Source organism: Cervus elaphus, chromosome 11 (genome assembly GCF_910594005.1).
Source record: "Cervus elaphus chromosome 11, mCerEla1.1, whole genome shotgun sequence".
In the NCBI taxonomy this organism is placed as follows: domain Eukaryota; kingdom Metazoa; phylum Chordata; class Mammalia; order Artiodactyla; family Cervidae; genus Cervus; species Cervus elaphus.
In genome coordinates this window covers 98,195,652-98,215,912 of record NC_057825.1, presented here as the reverse complement: position 1 = coordinate 98,215,912, position 20,261 = coordinate 98,195,652, and the positions used below count along the sequence as shown (strand labels likewise).

The 20,261-nt window shown below is 40.0% G+C and overlaps 1 protein-coding gene across 3 annotated transcripts; it reads left to right on the top strand.

The window, feature by feature from the left end:
- The first annotated feature begins 4 nt into the window (after window positions 1-4).
- On the top strand, window positions 5-11,125 carry MRPL30 (mitochondrial ribosomal protein L30). 3 transcript variants are annotated; one of them, XM_043918618.1, is made up of 6 exons: window positions 5-155; window positions 5,439-5,516; window positions 7,048-7,128; window positions 10,377-10,523; window positions 10,750-10,823; window positions 10,902-11,125. In XM_043918618.1, exons 2-6 carry the CDS (start codon window positions 5,466-5,468, stop codon window positions 11,032-11,034), a joined length of 486 nt encoding a protein of 161 aa, XP_043774553.1. In that variant the 5' UTR covers window positions 5-155; window positions 5,439-5,465; the 3' UTR covers window positions 11,035-11,125. The 3 variants fall into 3 exon arrangements, with proteins under 3 accessions (XP_043774553.1, XP_043774554.1, XP_043774552.1); XM_043918619.1 differs by having other exon boundaries at window positions 126-180; XM_043918617.1 differs by lacking the exon at window positions 5-155 and adding an exon at window positions 1,248-1,420.
- The last annotated feature ends 9,136 nt before the right edge of the window (window positions 11,126-20,261 follow it).

The window sequence follows — 20,261 nt, the reverse complement described above, 5'->3', positions numbered from 1 at the left end:
TGGGCGGGAGTCGGCTGGAACTAAAGTGCTGCACTGTGTGCGCACTGTTACGGCCGAGTTTGAGTGTGGCGCTCCGGCTCCTTCCTCGGCTCCTTCCTCGGCTCCTGTTCTCCTCAGTGGTTAACTTAAGGCTGAGAGACTTCTAGCAACTGCTGGTGAGTGGGGAGTGAGTGGCTGAAGGTATTGCATTTTTGCTAGGAGCGTATATCTGGGAACCCTATGCAAATAAGGATTGATTTTGTCTATTCAGTTCTGGGTTTACGGGTCACAGTAAGCTGAATGGGCCTGCGTCCAGGGTTGGCCCTTGGTCTCCCGAAAAGCCGCTTCCCGGCTGGATCACGTCTCCCAGTTTGAGGGATCCCGGGATGCGGCCTGAGGAGTCTCGCCTCCTGGAGCTCGAGGGCTGAGTGTCCCCGGCCCGGCAGTCTGGCGGGAATTTCTGTGCTTCTGTTTTACTCGTAACTTGGGCTTTCTTCTGGGGGGCAGCCTAACGAATTGTTAATGGTGATACAAAATTATCTAATTTAAAAATTGCTGCATTTTAGAACGCAAACCCCGCGGAGTTAGCTTATTTTATCTTTTGGGATTTCCCTGACGGTCCAGTGGTTAAGACTCCGCGCTTGCACTGGAGGAGACATGGGTTCCATCCCTGGTGGAGAAACTTATGATCCCGCTTGCTGTGGGACGCGGCCAAAAAAAAAAAAAATTACCGTTTTACCAAAAGTCGTGATTTTGCAACCGTGTTTTGATCGCCACCTACTCAAAGCTACTTGTTCAGCGTTGTTTTGTTTTGTTTTTTCCCAAGAGGCACTTAGGAGGGCTGCCTAAAGTTCAAAAAAGAGGCATTTCTTGCCCTCAGAGATGTCAGTTTGTTCAAAGGGAAATTATGCGTTCTGTGTTCCTTCCCGATCCCCATTTATTATTAAATGGATGTCTTGCCTCTTTAGAAAAGGAATTAGTTTTCTTTTTTTAAGAACAGTTACATGTACAGTCATTGTAAAAGAACAACAGCAACAAACCTATCAGACAATACCAGGGGTGGAAGTTAGGGCAAATAGTTCTGGTAGCCTGCCCTTCTCTCCCCAGATATGCTAACGTTTCTCTGATAGGCTTCTAGAGTTTCACAGACATCGCTCTCTCTTTTTAATGGAATGGAAGTGGGATCATACTTCTCGTGTGTGTGTGTGCTCAGTCTTGTCCAACTCTTGGACTGTTGCTCACCAGCCTCTGTCCATTGGATTTTCCAGGCAAGAATACTGGAGTGAATTGCCATTTCCTATTACTCCAAGGGATCTTCCTGACCCAGGGATCGAACCCTCATCTCTTGCCTCTCCTGCATTGGCAGGCGGATTCTTTACCTCTGCACCACCTGGGAAGCCCCGCATTTATTTTCCTGGCTTTTCATCTGTGCGAGAGAAAGGTAGTTGTACAGTGAAAGACAGGTCCAAGAGTTATGTGCCTAATTATTAAGAACAACTTTTACTTTATTAGAACTTAATGACTTTTGACTGTCACACCTTCTGAAGTCTGGAAGTAAAACTTCATTCAGCAAAAACTGAGTGGCTGCTACAAGGCTATGCTGCTTAGGTAGATGCTTGAAGTATATCTGTGAATAGACAGAGCAAAACAAAATTTTAAAATCTTTGTCCTTGTGGAACTCACATGCTATTGGGTGGAAACAGATGGTAAACCACAAACCTAACAAGTAATTAAATTATATTAGAAGATGTTAAGTGCTATGGAAAGAAAGTCAAGTAAAGTAAAAGACATTGGGAGTGCTGACAATTGTCCTCTGGGTCAAAATGTTAAATAATGGAATCAGGGTAGACCTCATTGAGAAGATGAGATTTTAGCCAGAAATTGAAGGATGTGAGAGAATTAACTATATGGATATCAGGGACATTCCAGGAGAGGGAATAGTCAGGGGAGTATGCCTACCTGGCAAGTTACAGGGCTTTCTTGCAGCAGGTGTGTATAGCAACTGAGCAAGAGAATAATTGGAGATGAAATCCTCAGGGTGGAAGGTTAAGGACTGGCCGCCACTCTGAAATGAAGAGGTGTTAAGTTAAAAGTTTTCAGTCTAGTAATAAATAAACTTTAATTTTGGAGTAATTTTAGATTTACAGAAAAGTTATGCAGATATTAATATTTCCTATATACCCTGCCCACACAAAATTTCCCCTGTTATTAACATCTTAAATTAGTGTGGTATATTTGTTATAATTGATAAGCCAATATTAATACATTGTTAACTAGAGTCATACTTCATTCAGATTTTTTTTAGTTTTTACCTGATGTCCTTTTACTCTTTCAAAAGTCCATCCAAGATACCACATTATGTTTAGTTGCCAAGTGCTCCTCTTGACTATGTCAGTTTCTCAGACTCACCTTGGTTTTGATGAGCTTGACAGTTTTGAGGTGGTCAGGTATTTGAGGAAATACTGGATAAGTATTTTGTACAATGTCCTTCAACTGGAGTTTGTCTGATATTTTTCTGTTAGAGTGGTGATAGGGGTTTTTGGAAGGAAGACAGAGGTGAAGTGCTGTTCTCATTCTATCATTCTGTGGATGCTATCAGCTTGGCTTTTATCACAGTTGATGTTAATCGTGATCACTTTGAAGATGTAGTGTTGGTTAGATTTCTCTAGTGTAACATTATTTCCTACCCCGCCCCCCCCACGACTTCTTTCCTAACTCTAGCAGAAAGTCTTTAAGTGTACCCCATGCTTAAGAGTTGATAGCTTTTCTCCACCTCTTTGAGAGGGGAGTATCTACATAAATTATTTGAAATCCTTCTGTAAGAGAGATTTTTTTTTTCCTCTCATCATTCATCTGTTTATATCAGTATGGATTCATGGTTAGTTTATGTTTATGTTTTGGGTTTTATGCCAATACTGTATTACTTATCTTGTTGCTCATATTATTTCAGCTGTAGCTGCTGGGAGCTCTTTCAGTTGGCTTTTAGTCCCTTTGACATAGTCCCCATCATTTTTGACTTTTTGAGTAGTTCCTTTCTAGCACTACACGATGCTCCAGACTTACCTTTATATATTCTTTATATATTCCTTGCTACAGCCGTGTAATCAGCCTTTTCTCCAAGAAGTCCTGGTTCTTTTTATCAGAGAATGCTATTAGGAACTAAGATCTTAGCACTGGATGTGCTCATTCCTATTGGAATGCCATTGTTTTTAGGTCCTCTCAGCTAAGAGGGCCAACCCATGTTATATGTATATAACAAATGTATATACATATGTATATAACATATGTATATGTATATATGTATATATATATGTATCTATAATTATTTCTATATCCATCATATTTTTATTAAGCTAAATGTTAGTTCCACCACTAATCCTGTGTCATGGGATGACATAGATATTCTACCCTTCCTCTCTGGCTTGTGTGTAACCACCTACTCTAACAACGAGAAACCTGGGTCTTTGGAAGGTTTTGAGCAGAGGTATTGATATTACCTGATTTCAGATTTAGTGAGATGATTGCTGCCATGGGGAAAAGACCTTGGGGAAATTAGAATAGAAGCAGGAAGGCCAATTAGGAGGCTTTGCTTGGAATCTAAATAAGAGAAAGATTTAACAAAGAGCCAAGTTAAATAAATTGGATTAGTACCTAACTTTGTGCTTAGGTACCTACTATTTTTGTTAGTACCTAAGAAAATGCTTAACTTTGGAGGAAGAAGTATGGTAGGGAAAATAATTTAGATTGTTCGATTGGAGCACTGGAGGATTAAGCCTCTCTTCTAAAGAAGCCTTGATACAAAGGATCTAAACAGCCAGCCAAGCAAACTGGATAATTTGAACTAGAAATTGCTATGCTGTATTGTAATGTTTGAAGTATAAAATCTGAATGGCAGTTATGAAATTCTGATTTACTTCTGAATTCTTGGTTGAATGGACCATGGATGTAACCCATTAATTAATTCAGACATTCATCAACAAACACGGTGCCTGCTGTCTATCAGATAGTGTGCTGGATGCCAAGAATATAGAATATGAATAAAACAAAAGTTTTGCTTTTAGGGCACTCAGATTATAGTAGTTAGCGCTTCTAAAACTGATACAGAATTTTGAAATACTGGTTCAGTTGCTGAGAATTTTTCTGAAGTTAGGCCCTTTTAGGGGGACATCTTGCATTGATTCCCCAACTTCATTGCTTTCTCCACACCACAGGAAAGACCTGCAGAGCTTGAGTGAGCCAGAATCTGGTAGACATTGAAATACAGCACTTACCTTATTTTGGCATGTTAGGGTATTCTTATTATAGCTCTGTAATAACTTAATGATCTTATAATAGTAAAAGTTACCATCTATTAAGGGCTTCTGATATGCCAAGTACTGTTTTAGATGTTTTTAGAATAATTCATTTGCAAGATAGGTATTATTTTCTTTCTATTCTTGGGGGTGGGGGGAATTGAAACATATGAATTAAGTCACGTATCCAAAATATATTAATGCATGTAGTTCATGAACTTAATCTTTCTACATTCAGTTTAAGTCAGTGTGTGTGTGTGTGTGTGTGAGAGAGAGAGAGAGAGAGAGAGTCACTCAGTCATATCTGACTCTTTGCAACCCCATGGACTGTAGCTCACCAGACTCCTCTATCCATGGAATTCTCCAGGCAAGAATACTGGAGTGGGTAGCCATTTCCTTCTCCAGGGTATCTTCCCAGCCCAGGGATCAAACTTGGGTCTCCTGCGTTGCAGGCAGATTCTTTGCCCTTTGAGCCACCAGGGAAGCCCTCAAGTTAGTATAATAGGCTATAATTGTTCTGTGTCTAAATAAACGTGACTTTTACTTTATAAAAGCAATGCATGTTCATTAAGAATAGCTTAAAATGCAAATAAGCAAAAAAGAGCATCCTACTGTTCTTCAGAAGGGTGTTAGGATTTAATGAAAATGTAATAAAAAAATTAGGTTCCAGACCATATACTCTCTTAAAAGCTGGATGCTCTTGGGTAAAATGACTGAACTCTCTGGGGATTCATTTTCCGTATAAATGAAGTAAGAGGGTCATTAGTTCCAATTAGGAGTTGGGGTGTCTTCAGTCCTTTCCAGCTCTCTCTTTTTTTGTGATACTACAGCAAAGCATTCTTTATCTGCCCTCCCTGTTGAAGATTTTTTGAATGATAGTAACCTCCACTACCCATTTTTGTTGTTGAAATCAACTTAGGGTTTAACTCTTTGGTGAAAATGGTACATGGTTAATGTATAATTACTGCCTATGGTTTTCTTGAACTCTGACTAAAACATTTATTATAACTTAATTCTTGTCCTTATTGTATTAAAACAACCAAGATTGTACTGTTAAACTTCATCCAGTTTTTCAATTTGCTCAGCTTTTTGTTACTACAGAAATGGGGGAGCTATCTGTCTCCAAAACATACGTGACCCACAGGTCTGTTTTTTTACTTCTCACAGCCTCTAAGGAGAGCAGCCACCACATCCATGGCAGGGATTTTGCGCTCAATAGTTCAGAGGCCCCCAGGGAGACTTCAAGTAAGTGTTTCTTTTCAGTAATTATCTTTTTCAGTTGTCTTGCTTTTCTATTCCTTAAGAACTTTTTATCTCTTTTCTAATTAACAAAACATACAGGCAAGTTAAATTTTTAAGTTTCTTCATATATATATATTTTTTCTTTTTTTTAATGTTGAGAGTTGATTTTATTTGGTTTCTTTGCTGTTTTATCCCTAAAGAATTGAAATCACAAAAGACCTTTTCCTGGAGAACATGCTGGTAAAAAATGACTAGTATTGATTACCCTTTGTCCACCTTAATCTTTTTAGATTTTTTTTTCCTTTCAATTATAAAGAGAGTGCATTTTCAATCTTAGAAAATTAGAAAAATGTAGAAAAGTAGAAAGAGAAACAATTTCCCAGAGATCATTTATGTTTGTACTTCCATGTATTTCCTTCTAGTCTTTCTTTTAGAAATTGCAGTGGTGTAGCTAGTCTACTCATGAGGGCCAGAGTCTAGGTAGGACCTCCAATTAGATGATGATAATGTCAGATGTTTGAGATTCTTACCTTAGCCTCAGATTAATCCTGGTTGGTTAGTATTATTTCCTGGTGAATCAGAGCCTGTGTCCATCACTTCCCCCCACCGCCCACTGCCCCCCCGTCCCAGTTCCTTCCTGCTTATTCTCCCGGTGCTCTCTGCTGTCCAGGGAAGGCATAGAAGGAATGATTACTGCCTACCCAGAGGAGTTTCCTGGTATGAAGGATTGACAGTGAATCCTTTTTCTTTGGCAGCCTGGGAGAAATACTACTGGAGGCTTGTAGAAAGAGTACAGGAGACAGGAACCCAGAGTTCATGACACTGTTGGGACTAGAAAGAAAACTGGAAACTCATTTTGACTTTCTTTTACATTGTGTTGTTGAAGGATAAATTACTGTATGTTGTCTTGAGCACATTAACTGTAACCTACAGGCCAGCTTCAGCCCACCATCGGTTTTTGAAACAGTGTTATTAGAACATAGCCACAACAATGTAATTATTGTTGATGGCTGCATTGACCCTGCAGTGGCAGAGCTGAGACTTGGCTCTGGGAACCATGTAGCCCAGAACTGGAAATATTTATTGTCTACTCCTTTACAGAAAATTATTGCCAATCGCTGGTTTAAACGTTTATATTAATATTTAATGTTAATGGTAAGATAAGATGTATATTCATTCAGCTAGGGGGTTGAGATAAATGTTTAATAATTACAGGTTAGGTAAGAATAGGGCTTCCCTTGTGGCCCAGACAATAAAGAATCTGCCTGCAATGCAGGAGACCCAGGTTCGATCCCTGGGTTGGGAAGATACCCTGCAAAGGGAAATGGCCACCCACTCCAGTATTATTGCCTGAAGAATTCCAGGGACAGAGGAACCTGGCGAGCTAGAGTCTGTGGGGCTGCAAAGCGTCAGACAAGACTGAGCGAGTAACACAAGAACAGAAAGAATGGACTTTCACCACCTAAAAATAGAAGGTTTGGATTTCTGTGCTAGATAGAGTGCTGAAAAACAAATGTTTTATGTCATATTTTAGACGGCAACAAAAGGTGTGGAGCCTCTTATTTGTACAGATTGGATTCGTCACAAGTTTACGAGGTCAAGAATTCCAGATGAAGTAAGAACAAGGTTTTATTTTCCTGTTACTATTTTTTAAAAACATGTTGTATTTTGAAAGGTACTGGTTTTTGCAATATTGGAAACTTTCATGTTAAATTATTTGTCGATATAAGTAGAAGGGTAGAGTTTTAAACATAGTGTGATTTAGGTAAATAATTATTAAAAATAAAATTGTGCTACTGGCCTTTTAAGTAGTGGATTTTTTATCATCTCAGAACCTGTTTATTCCTGATTATGGTTTTTTCCCTTAATATTTTGTGTCTTCATAGCACTGTTGTCCTGAGAAAACTGTCTTCTTCCTGCTCATACTGTCCCTGTGCCTCTTGGTTTTTACTTTCTATCAACTGTTGCTAATTTGGATCTTCTCTGCTAAACTTGTGTGTACCTATCATTCTTTCAAAAAACACTGGCTAAGCCCTCAATAGATTTTTCTTTTGTTTGCTCCAATTTTTCAGTATTGTGGTAAAATGCATAAGGTATATATAAACTTTAGTGTCTTAACTGTTTTTTTTTTTAGTGTACACTTCAGTGATATTACACGCTTCACTGGTGGCTCAGATGGTGAAGAATCTACCTGCAATGCAGGAGACCCTGGTTCAATCCCTGGGTGGGGAAGATCCCCTAGAGAAGGGAATGGCAACCCGCTTTAGTATTCTTTCTTGGAGAATTCCATGGACAGAGGAGCCTGGTGAGCTATGGTCTAGGAGGTCGCAAAGAGTTGGACACAACTGAATGACTAACACTTTCACTCAGTGATATTAAGTACTTTCATATGATTGTGTGACCTTCACAACCATCCCTCTCCAGAACTCTTTATCTTACAAAATTGGAACAACTCTATTCCCATTAAACGGTAACTCCTCATACCTTCTTCCCCCAGTCTCTGGCAACCAGCATTTTCTACTGATTTTTTCAGAGCTGAAATAGTATTACCGTCGATTATTTTGATACCTTTAACATGCTTGATGTTCCTTTATCAGAAATCTTTTTTCCATGTCATGGTCTGCAACTACATTGTCATATCTTTCCATGTTTCTTAGACTGTAAACTTCTGTAAGAAAAGGATAGATACATATGTTAACATTTGTTTAAAATGTGGGAGGCGGTGATTTTAATCGCCAGCTGTAGTGAGTTTGAAAACTTTCCAGCCTCATAGAAATGACTCTGAAGTGTGCATCTGTAGCCCGTTGCCTGTCTTCCAGACTTATTCCTGTTTTCTCAAATAATTTCTAAACCTTGCTGCTTGGATAACCCATAGGTATTTCAAGCTATCTGAAATTGAACTCACTGTCTTACTTTCCCTCCAAATAACCAAACTAAAAGAATGTGCTTGTCCTGTATTAGTAATGTCAGTTGATCCTCTGTCTGATTTCCCAGACTGAAAACTTCTGAGTCAGTCTCAACCCTGTCTGCTCCCTCACCTGCCACAAATCCATCTGTTTTACTGGCCAAAGTCCCCAGGTCAGTCCTTTTCTGTTACAGCTGCTGTAATTCAGACCCTCAAACCATGTCCCTAAGACCTTCCTGAGTTTTTTTTGTATCAGTCTCCACCTCCAGTTCTTTTGAAAGAGTTTTCTTTCCGAATCTATCTTTGAAATGTCATATTGTTTCAAACCTCCAATAGCTTTATATGCCTTCTGGAAATTTCTAAAGACTCAGCATAGTTGAGCTTAGTTTAACTCCTCCGCCTGCATTGCTTTTCATGTTTTTTTTTCCTACCTTATTCACATGGAACCACTGACTTTTCCTAAATATTTCATGCTCCTCACACCATTTCTTTATGTCGTCTTTCCTTTTCTTTGGTGTACCTACCCCATCCTCTGTATGCCACCATTCTTCTCACCCTATGTTTCTTCAAAAGCTCTAGAAAAATACCCTTCATCCCATCCATTTGGAGACAACCACTGCCCACTCCTTCCGTGTACTTCTCTTTTACATATTTTTAAAGATGTGCATTATCTTGGCTATAATGCTTCTCTAGCTGCTTTCATCGTTTAGCAATGTAACCTGATCACTCTGTGGAGAAATTAATGATTAAATAATATTATTTGTGATTAAAGTAACATCTTTTTTTTGTCCTTCCCTCAGTCTGTTTCCCCAGAGGTATGACTCTTGACCTAATGTTTTTGAGACCTTTCTACATTTAAGGTTGTGTGTGTGTGTGTGTGTGTATGTAGATGTATACACACACATATATGGGTTCCCTGGTGGCTCAATGGTAAAGAATCTGCCTGCAATGCAGGAGACCTGGATTTGATCCCTGGGTCGGGAAGATACCCAGCTCACTCCAGTATTCTTGCCTGGAGAATTCCATAGACAGAGGAGCCTGGTAGGCTATAGTCCATGGGGTTGCAAAGAGTTAGACACGACTGAGTGACTGACACACACACATATGTGTAGAATTGTTAGAATCATGTTTAGAATTTATGGTCATATTCTTAGAATTGATATTTATAGAATACATCACATGTACACACTCATCATGGTATAGATGAAGCAAAGACAGAATCCTACTACACATAGTGGTGTAGAAATTTGTTTTTTTGTGGTGTGGAAATTTAGTTGTTTTTGCTCAAGAGTATATTGTGACCATCCTTCAAAATTAATACCTACAAAAATGGTAAATGGTAAGCCTTATTTATTTTGATAGCAGCATTAAATCCAGGAGAATACAGCAGAATTTATTTGCATCATGTCTAATTTAGTTATTAATAGTTTTATTTAGAATGTAATAATTATGACTATGCAGTAATCCTAATTTTTTAGCTGTTCTCTTGAGGAATATGAATATGGCCTTTAAATGTTTCAGTATTACAAATAGTGTTATACATATATCCTTATTTGGGGATGTAGCCCAGTACATACTCCATTTTAATAATACTCCTGTGTTACTGTAAGTTTGTATTTGTCCCCTCCCTGAATGGGGGAGGGGATGCAGTTCAAGGCCTAGCCCGTACAGTGCAGTGCCTTCTGGCGTTTGTCACCCGGTTCTTCCTGCTTTGTTCTTTATCAAAACAAAAGAAAATCCCGGGCTGTGTGATGTTTTTCCTAGTGCATGAACTCCTTCGACTTCATCTATCTGAGTAGTCAGACTGGTAGAAATGTTCGATTTGAGGATGAGAATTGTAGAGTGATTAGATATGAAATTATTATATAGTCGTTTGAAGTTTGTTTTTTTTTTAAGAAAAAAAGGGGGGTACATTGAAGCTGTGTCGAAAATTTATCATTTATAGTTCTTCTCTCTAGGTTTTTCGGCCTTCACCTGAAGATCATGAAAAATATGGTGGGGATCCACAGCAACCTCATAAACTGCATATTGTTACCAGAATAAAAAGTACAAGAAGACGTCCATATTGGGAGAAAGATATAATAAAGATGCTTGGGTTACAAAAAGTATGTACCTATTTTAGTCATCTTAAGTGTTGTTTAAATTTGCTGTAAATTTTCCACCTTTAAAACTTTTAACCTACTTATTTAATATTTCTTTTGTTTAAATGTATTATTTCATGTAATGTATTAGAAAATTTGATTTAGATAGAAGGAGACTTCATCTTAACCTCTTGCTGAAAGGTGGGACCATCTGCACTGTTGAAATTGATTCCTAATGTTTCCTTTGTAGGCACATACTCCTCAAGTTCACAAGAATATCCCTTCAGTGAATGCAAAACTGAAAGTGGTTAAACATTTGATAAGGTTTGTTATTTGTTATTCTAGCAGTTTCTTAAAGTGTGTTACCTGGTGTAACACTAACAGCATCTTCTCATGTCACAGAATCAAGCCCCTGAAGCTGCCCCAGGGTCTCCCAACAGAGGAGGACATGTCTAACACGTGCCTGAAGAGCACTGGCGAGCTGGTGGTGCGCTGGCTTCTGAACCCCGCGGACCAGGAAGCGAAGAAGTGCTGACAGCCCAGAAGCTTCAGAGTAGAAAGTGGAAGTCATTTCTATTTAAAGATGGTGAGAAAGTGTTCTCATTAAAATGTTTAAAAAATTCTAATCCTTTTCACTGGCTAAACATGGTGTGATTCTTCCTTGGGTAGTCTTGGAGGTTTTAGTGCTATTAATTGGTTTAATTCCCTCCCCACCCCACCCTTAGTAGTTTATCTCCCTTTCCCCCCTACTACCCCGCTGTGGTGTAACTGGAAAATAGCAATGTTTAAACACATGGGTTCAGGTGACACGTTAGCAATCATCATTAACTTTTTTAAAAAATGGTTTTCTTATTTGGATTCAGCACACTCTATGAGTGGCCCTTAAAAAAAATTTTTTTTTTTAATTGAAGGATAGTTGCTTTACAGTATTGTGTTGATTTCTGCCAAACATCAACATGAATCAACCATAGGTATACATATGTTCCCTTCCTCTAGAACCTCCCTCCCAATCCCATCCCTCTAGGTTGTTACAGAGCCTATAAGTGGCCTTTTGAGTGAAGAGTGTGTTATGTGTTGGGGAAATCCAGAGCTGACCAGATGTGGTTCCTGCCCTAACGGAGCTTAGTCTGCTCTGCTGGAGAACAGAGATTCAGCCAGAGGCATTAGACACCAGGTATAGCTTGACCGATTGCTGTTTGCTGTCATGTCTGTAAGTACATATGTGGACTTGGCTTCATTCTATCCTTTAACACCCAATAGTATATCTGTTTTCTAGTTATAAATCTCATTTAGCCTAAACTTTATTGATATTCCTTGAATTCCTAGAAACCTCTGCCAACAGTTGAGGTTTACTATTAAAAGAAGAATAAGAAAGGAAAAATTCTTTAGGGAAAATTTTTTTCTTTGTTTCTATTTCAGATACTTGTAGGGGTGGGGAGAAGTAAGAATTTTAGGAGAGGTTCAGTACTGGGAGATCCTGTGGCAGCTGATAACTAAAGATGATGCTGAAGACTCGAAATTCTAGTTGCCCTTTATTTTCCTGCCTTCAACTCTCCTAAACCCTGGCTCAGGCAGCAGTAACATTGGCATACTCGCTGCCTCTGGTCCCAGTGTCTGTCCTGTCAAAGTCCGGGCATCAAGCAGAAGTGCTGCCTAAAGGGAAGCCACATATCATGAATTAATAAGCTTCAGGGCAGTCACAGTTTCAGTCCCACAATTACTGAACATCCGGTATGTATACAGCCTGGAGAGGATATAAAGCAGAAGGATACTAACTTCACAGGGCTGGTTCTAACTGGAGAGATACCTGTTTGCCGCAACAGAAGCTGTCCATGCTGGAGTTAGCTTGAGGCCAGATGTGGATATGAAAGTTGCCCCTGCTGATGTTTTCCCATCTTTTACTGGGCTAATACTGCTTAACACGGGGAGAGGACCATTGGTTAATTTTTACCCAAAGAGTCTAATAAACTTTGGGTAAGCTATTTTAACCTTAGCTGTGCCTGACTAAAGGAAAATATCTAAATGTTCATTTGGATGTTTAGAAATGAAATTGTCTGAGGGGGCGGTCCTAAGATGGCAGAGGAATAGGTCGGGGAGACCACTTTCTCCCGCACAAATTCATCGAAAGAACATTTGAATGCTGAACAAATTCCACAAAATAACTTCTGAATGCTGGCAGAGGACATCAGGCACCCAGAGAGGCAGCTCATTGTCTTTGAAAGGAGGTAGGACAAAATATAAAAGATAAAAAGAGAGACAAAAGAGGTAGGGACAGAGATCCGTCCTGGGAAGGGAGAAAAAGAAGTTTCCAAACATCAGGAAACACTCTCACCGGCGGATCTGTGGCGAGCCTTGGGATTTCAGAGGGCAACATAACCGGGAGGAAAAGTAAATAAGTAAATAAATAAATAATTAAAACCCACAGATTACATGCCTGACGGCAACGCCCAGTGGAACAGCAGCCCAGACGCTCACATCCGCCACTAGCAAGCGGGGGCTGGACAGGGAAGTGCGGGCTGCATTGCTTAGGGTAAGGGTCAGCCTGAATGTCCTGAGGCCAATCTGAGGAAACTAACTTGAGATAGCAGCCCAGACTGTGGGACAGCTATCCCGCACAAAGCTCTAACCTAAGAGACCGCCAGGCCCGCTCACAGAACAAAGCACTGAGCAGAGCTAGCTGGCTGAGGACCGGCCCATCCCCCGCCGGAGACAGGCCGGCGAGGGCAGCCAGAGCTGGAAGGGGGCAATCACGGCCCCAGAGAGGCATCCTCTACCAAACTACAAGCAGGCTTGGTTGCTCACCAAGACTTCTAGGGATTCTGGATGGTTGACATCTGCCGGGAGGGTCGCAGCCAGAGATCGGCTCCCCAGAAGAGACACATGGCACACCTGAGACGGCATGCCCATTGTGCACCCAGAAAACCGAGAGGCTGGGACAGGGAGGCGATAAGATGCAGCCTCCAACTGGGGGCAACTGCACTCGCCAAGCACCTGGTCACGAGAGCTGCTTGGACCTGGGACGGGCACAAAACGCAGGCCCAACCGAGTCTGCGCCTTTGTGGAGTACCCGAGAACCTGAACCTGAGCGACTTAGACCTGGAAAGTGCACGCAACCCAGGGCCCGCCTGACAGTTCCCAGGAGAGCAACCTAGAGCCTGAGCAGTGTAGACTGGGAGGGCACACACGCCATGAGCGGCTGCAAACCCAGGGCGGCTGAATCACTGCGCGCACTCCCCACACACGCCAGTGATATTTGTTCGCAGTGTCCCTCCCTCCCCACAGCACGACTGAACAAGTGAGCCTAAAAAAAGGGACCACCACTGCCCCCTTGTGTCAGGGTGGAAATTAGACACTGAAGAGACCAGCAAACAGAAGAAGCTAAAATAAACAGAGGGAACCGCTTTGGAAGTGACAGGTGCAACAGATTAAGACCCTGTAGTTAGCACCCACTCACAGGAAGGGGCCTATAGACCTTGAGAAGTATAAGCCGGCCCAAGGAACTACCTGAAAATGAACTGACCCCACACTCTGCAACAGCTCCAGAGAAAGTCCTAGATATATTTTCACTATTATCATTTTTAAAATTAAAAAAAAATTTTATTTTTAAGTCCTCTATTACTCTTTTAAGTTTCATTTTTATAACCTACTATTACCTTGCAAAAAAAAAAGGACCCTACTTTTAAAGCAAACTTCATATATATATATATTATAATTTTTGTGACTTTGTTTTATTTTTTAATATTGTATTTTTGAGAATCTAACCTCTACTCTAGATTTTTAATCTTTGCTTTTTGGTATTTGTTATCAGTTTTTACCTTTAAGAACCCATTCTTCAATACCCATTTTTACTTGGGAGCAAGATTACTGGCTTGATTGCTCTCCCCCTTTTGACTCCTTTTTCTCCACCAGGTCGCCTCTATCTTCTCCCTCCCCCTTCTCTTCTCTACCCAACTCTGTGAGTCTCTCTGTGTATTCCAGGCTGTGGAGAACACTTAGGGAACTGATTACTGGCGGGATCTGTCTCTCTCCTTTTGATTCCCCCTTTTATCCTCCTGGACACCTCGGTCTCCTTCCTCCCTCTTCTGCTCTCTGTGTAACCCCGTGAACATCTCTGAGGGGTGCAGACTGTGGAGAGCACGTAGGGAATTGATTACTGGCCAGCTTGCTCTCTCCCCTTTTGATTCCCCCTCTTCTCCTCCTGGTCACCTCTATCTCCCTCCTCCCTCTTCTCTTCTCCATGTAACTCTGTGAACCTCTCCGGGTGTCCCTCACTGTGGAGAAACTTTTCATCATTAACCTAGATGTTTTATCATCAGTACTGTATAGATGAAGAAGTCTTGAGGCTACTGTAAGAATAAGACTGAAAACCAGAGGCAGGAGGCTTAAGTCCAAATCCTGAGAACACCAGAGAATTCCTGACTCCAGGGAACATTAATCAATAGGAGCTCATCAAACGCCCCCATACCTACACTGAGACCAAGCACCACCCAAGGGCCAACAAGCTCCAGAGCAAGACATACCACACAAATTCTCCAGCAACACTGGAACATAACCCTGAGTTTCAATATGCAGGCTGCCCAAAGTAACACCAAACCGCGTGACATCTCAGAACTCACTACTGGACACTTCATTGCACTCCAGAGAGGAGAAATCCAGCTCCACCCACCAGAACACCAACACAAGCTTCCCTAACCAGGAAACCTTGACAAGCCACCCGTCCAACCCCACCCACAGCAAGGAACCTCCACAATAAAGAGGAGCTACAAAATGCCAGAATACGGAAAGGCCACCCCAAACACAGTGATATAAACAAGATGAAAAGGCAGAGAAACACCCAGCAGGTAAAGGAACAGGATAAATGCCCACCAAATCAAACAAAAAAGGAAGAGATAGGGAATCTACCTGATAAAGAATTCTGAATAATGATAGTGAAAATGATCCAAAAGCTTGAAAACAAAATGGAGTTACACATAAATAGCCCGGAGACAAGGATTGAGAAGATGCAAGAAATGTTTAACAAGGACCTAGAAGAAATAAAAAGAGTCAATATATAATGAATAATGCAATAAATGAGATCAAAAACACTCTGGAGGGAGCCAACAGTAGAATAATGGAGGCAGAAGATAGGATAAGTGAGGTAGAAGATAGGATGGTAGAAATAAATGAAACAGAGAGGATAAAAGAATTGAAAGAAATGAGGACAACCTCAGAGACCTCTGGGACAATGTTAAATGGCCCAACGTATGAATCATAGGAGTCCCAGAAGAAGCAGACAAAAAGAAAGACCATGAGAAAATACTTGAGGAGATAATAGTTGAAAACTTCCCTAAAATGGGAAAGGAAATATTCACCCACGTCCAAGAAACCCAGACAATCCCAAACAGGATAAACCCAAGGCAAAATACCCCAAGACAGATATTAATCAAATCAACAAAGATCAAACACAAAGAAATATTAAAAGCAGCAAGGGAAAAACAACAAATAACACACACAGGGATTCCCATAAGGATAACAGCTGATCTTTCAATAGAAACTCTTCAGGCCAGAAGGGACATACTTAAAATGATGCAATAGAAAAACCTACAGCCCAGATTACTGTACCCAGCAAGGATCTCATTCAAATATGAAGGAGAAATCAAAAGCTTTACAGACATGCAAAAGCTGAGAGAATTCAGCACCACCAAATCAGCTCTCCAACAAATGCTAAAGGATCTTCTCTAGACAGGAAACACAGAAAGGGTGTATAAACTCGAACCCAAAACAACAAAGTAAATGGCAACAGGATCATACTTATCAATAATTAGCTTAAATGTAAATGGGTTGAATGCCCCAACCAAAAGACAAAGACTGGCTGAATGGATACAAAAACAAGACCCCTATATATGTTGTCTACAAGAGACCCACCTTGAAACAAGGGACACTCACAGACTGAAAATGAAGGGCTGGTAAAAGATACTCCACACAAATAGAGACCAAAAGAAAGCAGGAGTAGCAATACTCATATCAGATAAAATAGACTTTAAAATAAAGGCTGTGAAAAGAGACAAAGAAAGACACTACATAATGATCAAAGGATCAATCCAAGAGGAAGATGTAACAATTATAAATATATATGCACCCAACATAGGAGCACTGCAATATATAAGATGAATGCCAACAAGTATGGAAGGGGAAATTAACAATAACAGAATAATAGTGGGAGACTTTAATATCCCACTCACACCTATGGATAGATCAACTAAACAGAAAATTAACAAGGAAACACAAACTTTATTTTTTTTTCATTTATTTTTGTTAGTTGGAGGCTAATTACTTTACAATATTGTAGTGGTTTTTGTCATACATTGACATTAATTAGCCATGGATTTACATGTGTTCCCCATCCTGAACCCCCCTCCCGCCTCCCTCTCTACCCGATCCCTCTGGGTCTTCCCAGTGCACCAGGTCCGAGCACTTGTCTCATGCATCCAACCTGGGCTCGTGGATCTGTTTCACCCTAGATAATATACATGTTTCGATGCTGTTCTCTCGAAACATCCCACCCTCGCCTTCTCCCACAGAGTCCAAAAATCTGTTCTGTACATCTGTGTCTCTTTTTCTGTTTTGCATATAGGGTTATCATTACCATCTTTCTAAATTCCATATATATGTGTTAGTATACTGTAATGGTGTTTATCTTTCTGTCTTACTTCACTCTGTATAATGGGCTCCAGCTTCATCCATCTCATCAGAACTGATTCAAATGTATTCTTTTTAATGGCTGAGTAATATTCCATTGTGTATATGTACCACAGCTTTCTTATCCATTCATCTGCTGATGGACATCTAGGTTGCTTCCATGTCCTGGCTATTGTAAACAGTGCTGCAATGAACACTGGGGTACACGTGTCTCTTTCAATTCTGGTTTCCTCAGTGTATGCCCAGGAGTGGGATTGCTGGGTCTTATGGCAGTTCTATTTCCAGTTTTTTAAGGAATCTCCACACTGTTCTCCATAGCGGCTGTACTAGTTTGCATTCCCACCAACAGTGTAAGAGGGTTCCCTTTTCTCCACACCCTCTCCAGCATTTATTGCTTGTAGACTTTTGGATAGAAGCCATTCTGACTGACATGAAATGGTACCTCATTTTGGTTTTGATTTGCATTTCTCTGATAATGAGTGATGTTGAGCATCTTTTCATGTGTTTGTTAGCCATCTGTATGTCTTCTTTGGAGAAATGTCTGTTTAGTTCTTTGGCCCATTTTTTGATTGGTCACTTATTTTTCTGGAATTGAGCTGCAGGAGTTGCTTGTATATTTTTGAGATTAATCCTTTGTTGCTTCGTTTGCTATTATTTTCTCCCAATCTGAGGGCTGTCTTTTCACCTTGCTTATAGTTTCCTTTGTTGTGCAAAAGCTTTTAAGTTTCATTAGGTCCCATTTGTTTATTTTTGCTTTTGGGAAACACAAACTTTAAATGATACAACAGACCAGTTAGACCTAATTGATATCTAGAGGACATTTCACCCCAAAACAATGAATTTCAGCTTTTTCTCAAGTGCACATGGAAACCTCCAGGATAGATCACATCCTGGGCCATAAATCTAGCCTTAGTAAATTAAAAAAAAAAAAAATTGAAATCATTCCAAGCATCTTTTCTGACCACAATGCAGTAAGATTAGATGTCAATTACAGGAGAAAAACTTAAAAATTCCAACATATGGAGTCTGAACAACATGCTGCTGAATAACCAACAAATCACAGAAGAAATCAAAAAAGAAATAAAAATATGCATAGAAACAAATGAAAATGAAAACACAACAACCCAAAACCTATGGGACACTGTAAAAGCAGTGCTAAGGGCTGGGTTCCTAGCAATACAGGCTTACCTCAAGAAACAAGAAAAAAGTCAAATAAGTAACCTAACTCTACACCTAAAGCAACTAGAGAAGGAAGAAATGAAGAACCCCAGGATTAGTAGAAGGAAAGAAATCTTAAAACTTAGCAGAAATAAATGCTAAAGAAACAAAAGAGACCATAGCAAAAATCAACAAAGCCAAAAGCTGGTTCTTTGAGAAGATAAATAAAATTGACAAACCATTAGCCAGACTCATCAAGAAACAAAGGGAGAAGAATCAAATCAACAAAATTAGAAATGAAAATGGAGAGATCACAACAGACAACACAGAAATACAAAGGATCATAAGAGACTACTATCAGCAACTATATGTCAATAAAATGGACAACTTGGAAGAAATGGACAAATTCTTAGAAAAGTACAACTTTCCAAAACTGAACCAGAAAGAAATAGAAAATCTTAACAGACCCATCAGAAGCACGGAATTGAAACTGTAATCAGAAATCTTCCAGCAAACAAATCCCAGGACCAGACAGCTTCACAGCTGAATTCTACCAAAAATTTAGAGAAGAGCTAACACCCGTCCTACTCAAACGCTTCTAGAAAATTGCAGAGGAAGCTAAACTTCCAAACTCATTCTATGAGGCCACCATCACCCTAATACCAAAAACAGACAAAGATGCCACGCACACAAAAAAAAGAAAACTGCAGGCCAATATCACTGATGAACATAGATGCAAAAATCCTTAACAAAATTCTAGCAAACAGAATCCAACAACATATTAAAAAATTCATACATCGTGACCAAGTGGGCTTTATCCCAGGGATGCAAGGATTCTTCAATATCTGCAAATCAATCAACGTAATACACCACATTAACAAGTTGAAAGATAAAAACCATATGATTATCTCAATAGATGCAGAGAAAGCCTTTGACAAAATTCAACATACATTTATGATAAAAACCCTCCAGAAAGCAGGAATAGAAGGAACATACCTCAACATAATAAAAGCTATATATGGCAAACCCACAGCAAACATTATCCTCAGTGGTGAAAAATGGAAAGCACTTCCCCTAAAGTCAGGAACAAGATAACAGTGCCCACTGTCACCACTACTATTCAACATAGTTTTGGAAGTTTTGGCCACAGCAATCAGAGCAGAAAAAGAAATAAAAGGAATCCAGATAGGAAAAGAAGAAGTGAAACTCTCGCTGTTTGCCGATGACATGATCCTCTACATAGAAAACCCTAAAGACTCCACCAGAAAACTACTAGAGCTAATCAATGAATATAGGAAAGTTGCAGGATATAAAATTAACACACAGAAATCTCTTGCATTCCTATACACTAACAATGAGAAAACAAAGAGAAATTAAGAAAACAATTCAATTCACCATTGCAACGAAAAAATAAAATACTTAGGAATATATCTACCTAAAGAAACAAAAGACCTATATATAGAAAACTATCAAACACTGGAGAAAGAAATAAAAGAGGACACAAATAGATGGAGAAATATACCGTGTTCATGGATTGGAAGAATCAGAATAGTGAAAATGAGTGTACTACCCAAAGCAAGGGATTGGGGGCAGGAGGAGAAGGGGACGACAGAGGATGAGATGGTTGGATGGCATCACCGACTCGATGGACATGAGTTTGAGTAAACTCCAGGAGTTGGTGATGGACAGCGAGGCCTGGCGTGCTGCGATTCATGGGGTCGCAAAGAGTCAGACATGACTGAGTGACTGAACTGACTGACTGACCCAAAGCAATCTATGGATTCAATGCAATCCCTGTCAAGCTACAAATGGTATTTTTCACAGAACTAGAACAAATAATTTCACAATTTGTATGGAAATACAAAAACCTCGAATAGCCAAAGCAAGAATGGAACTGGAGGAATCAACCTGCCTGACTTCAGGCTC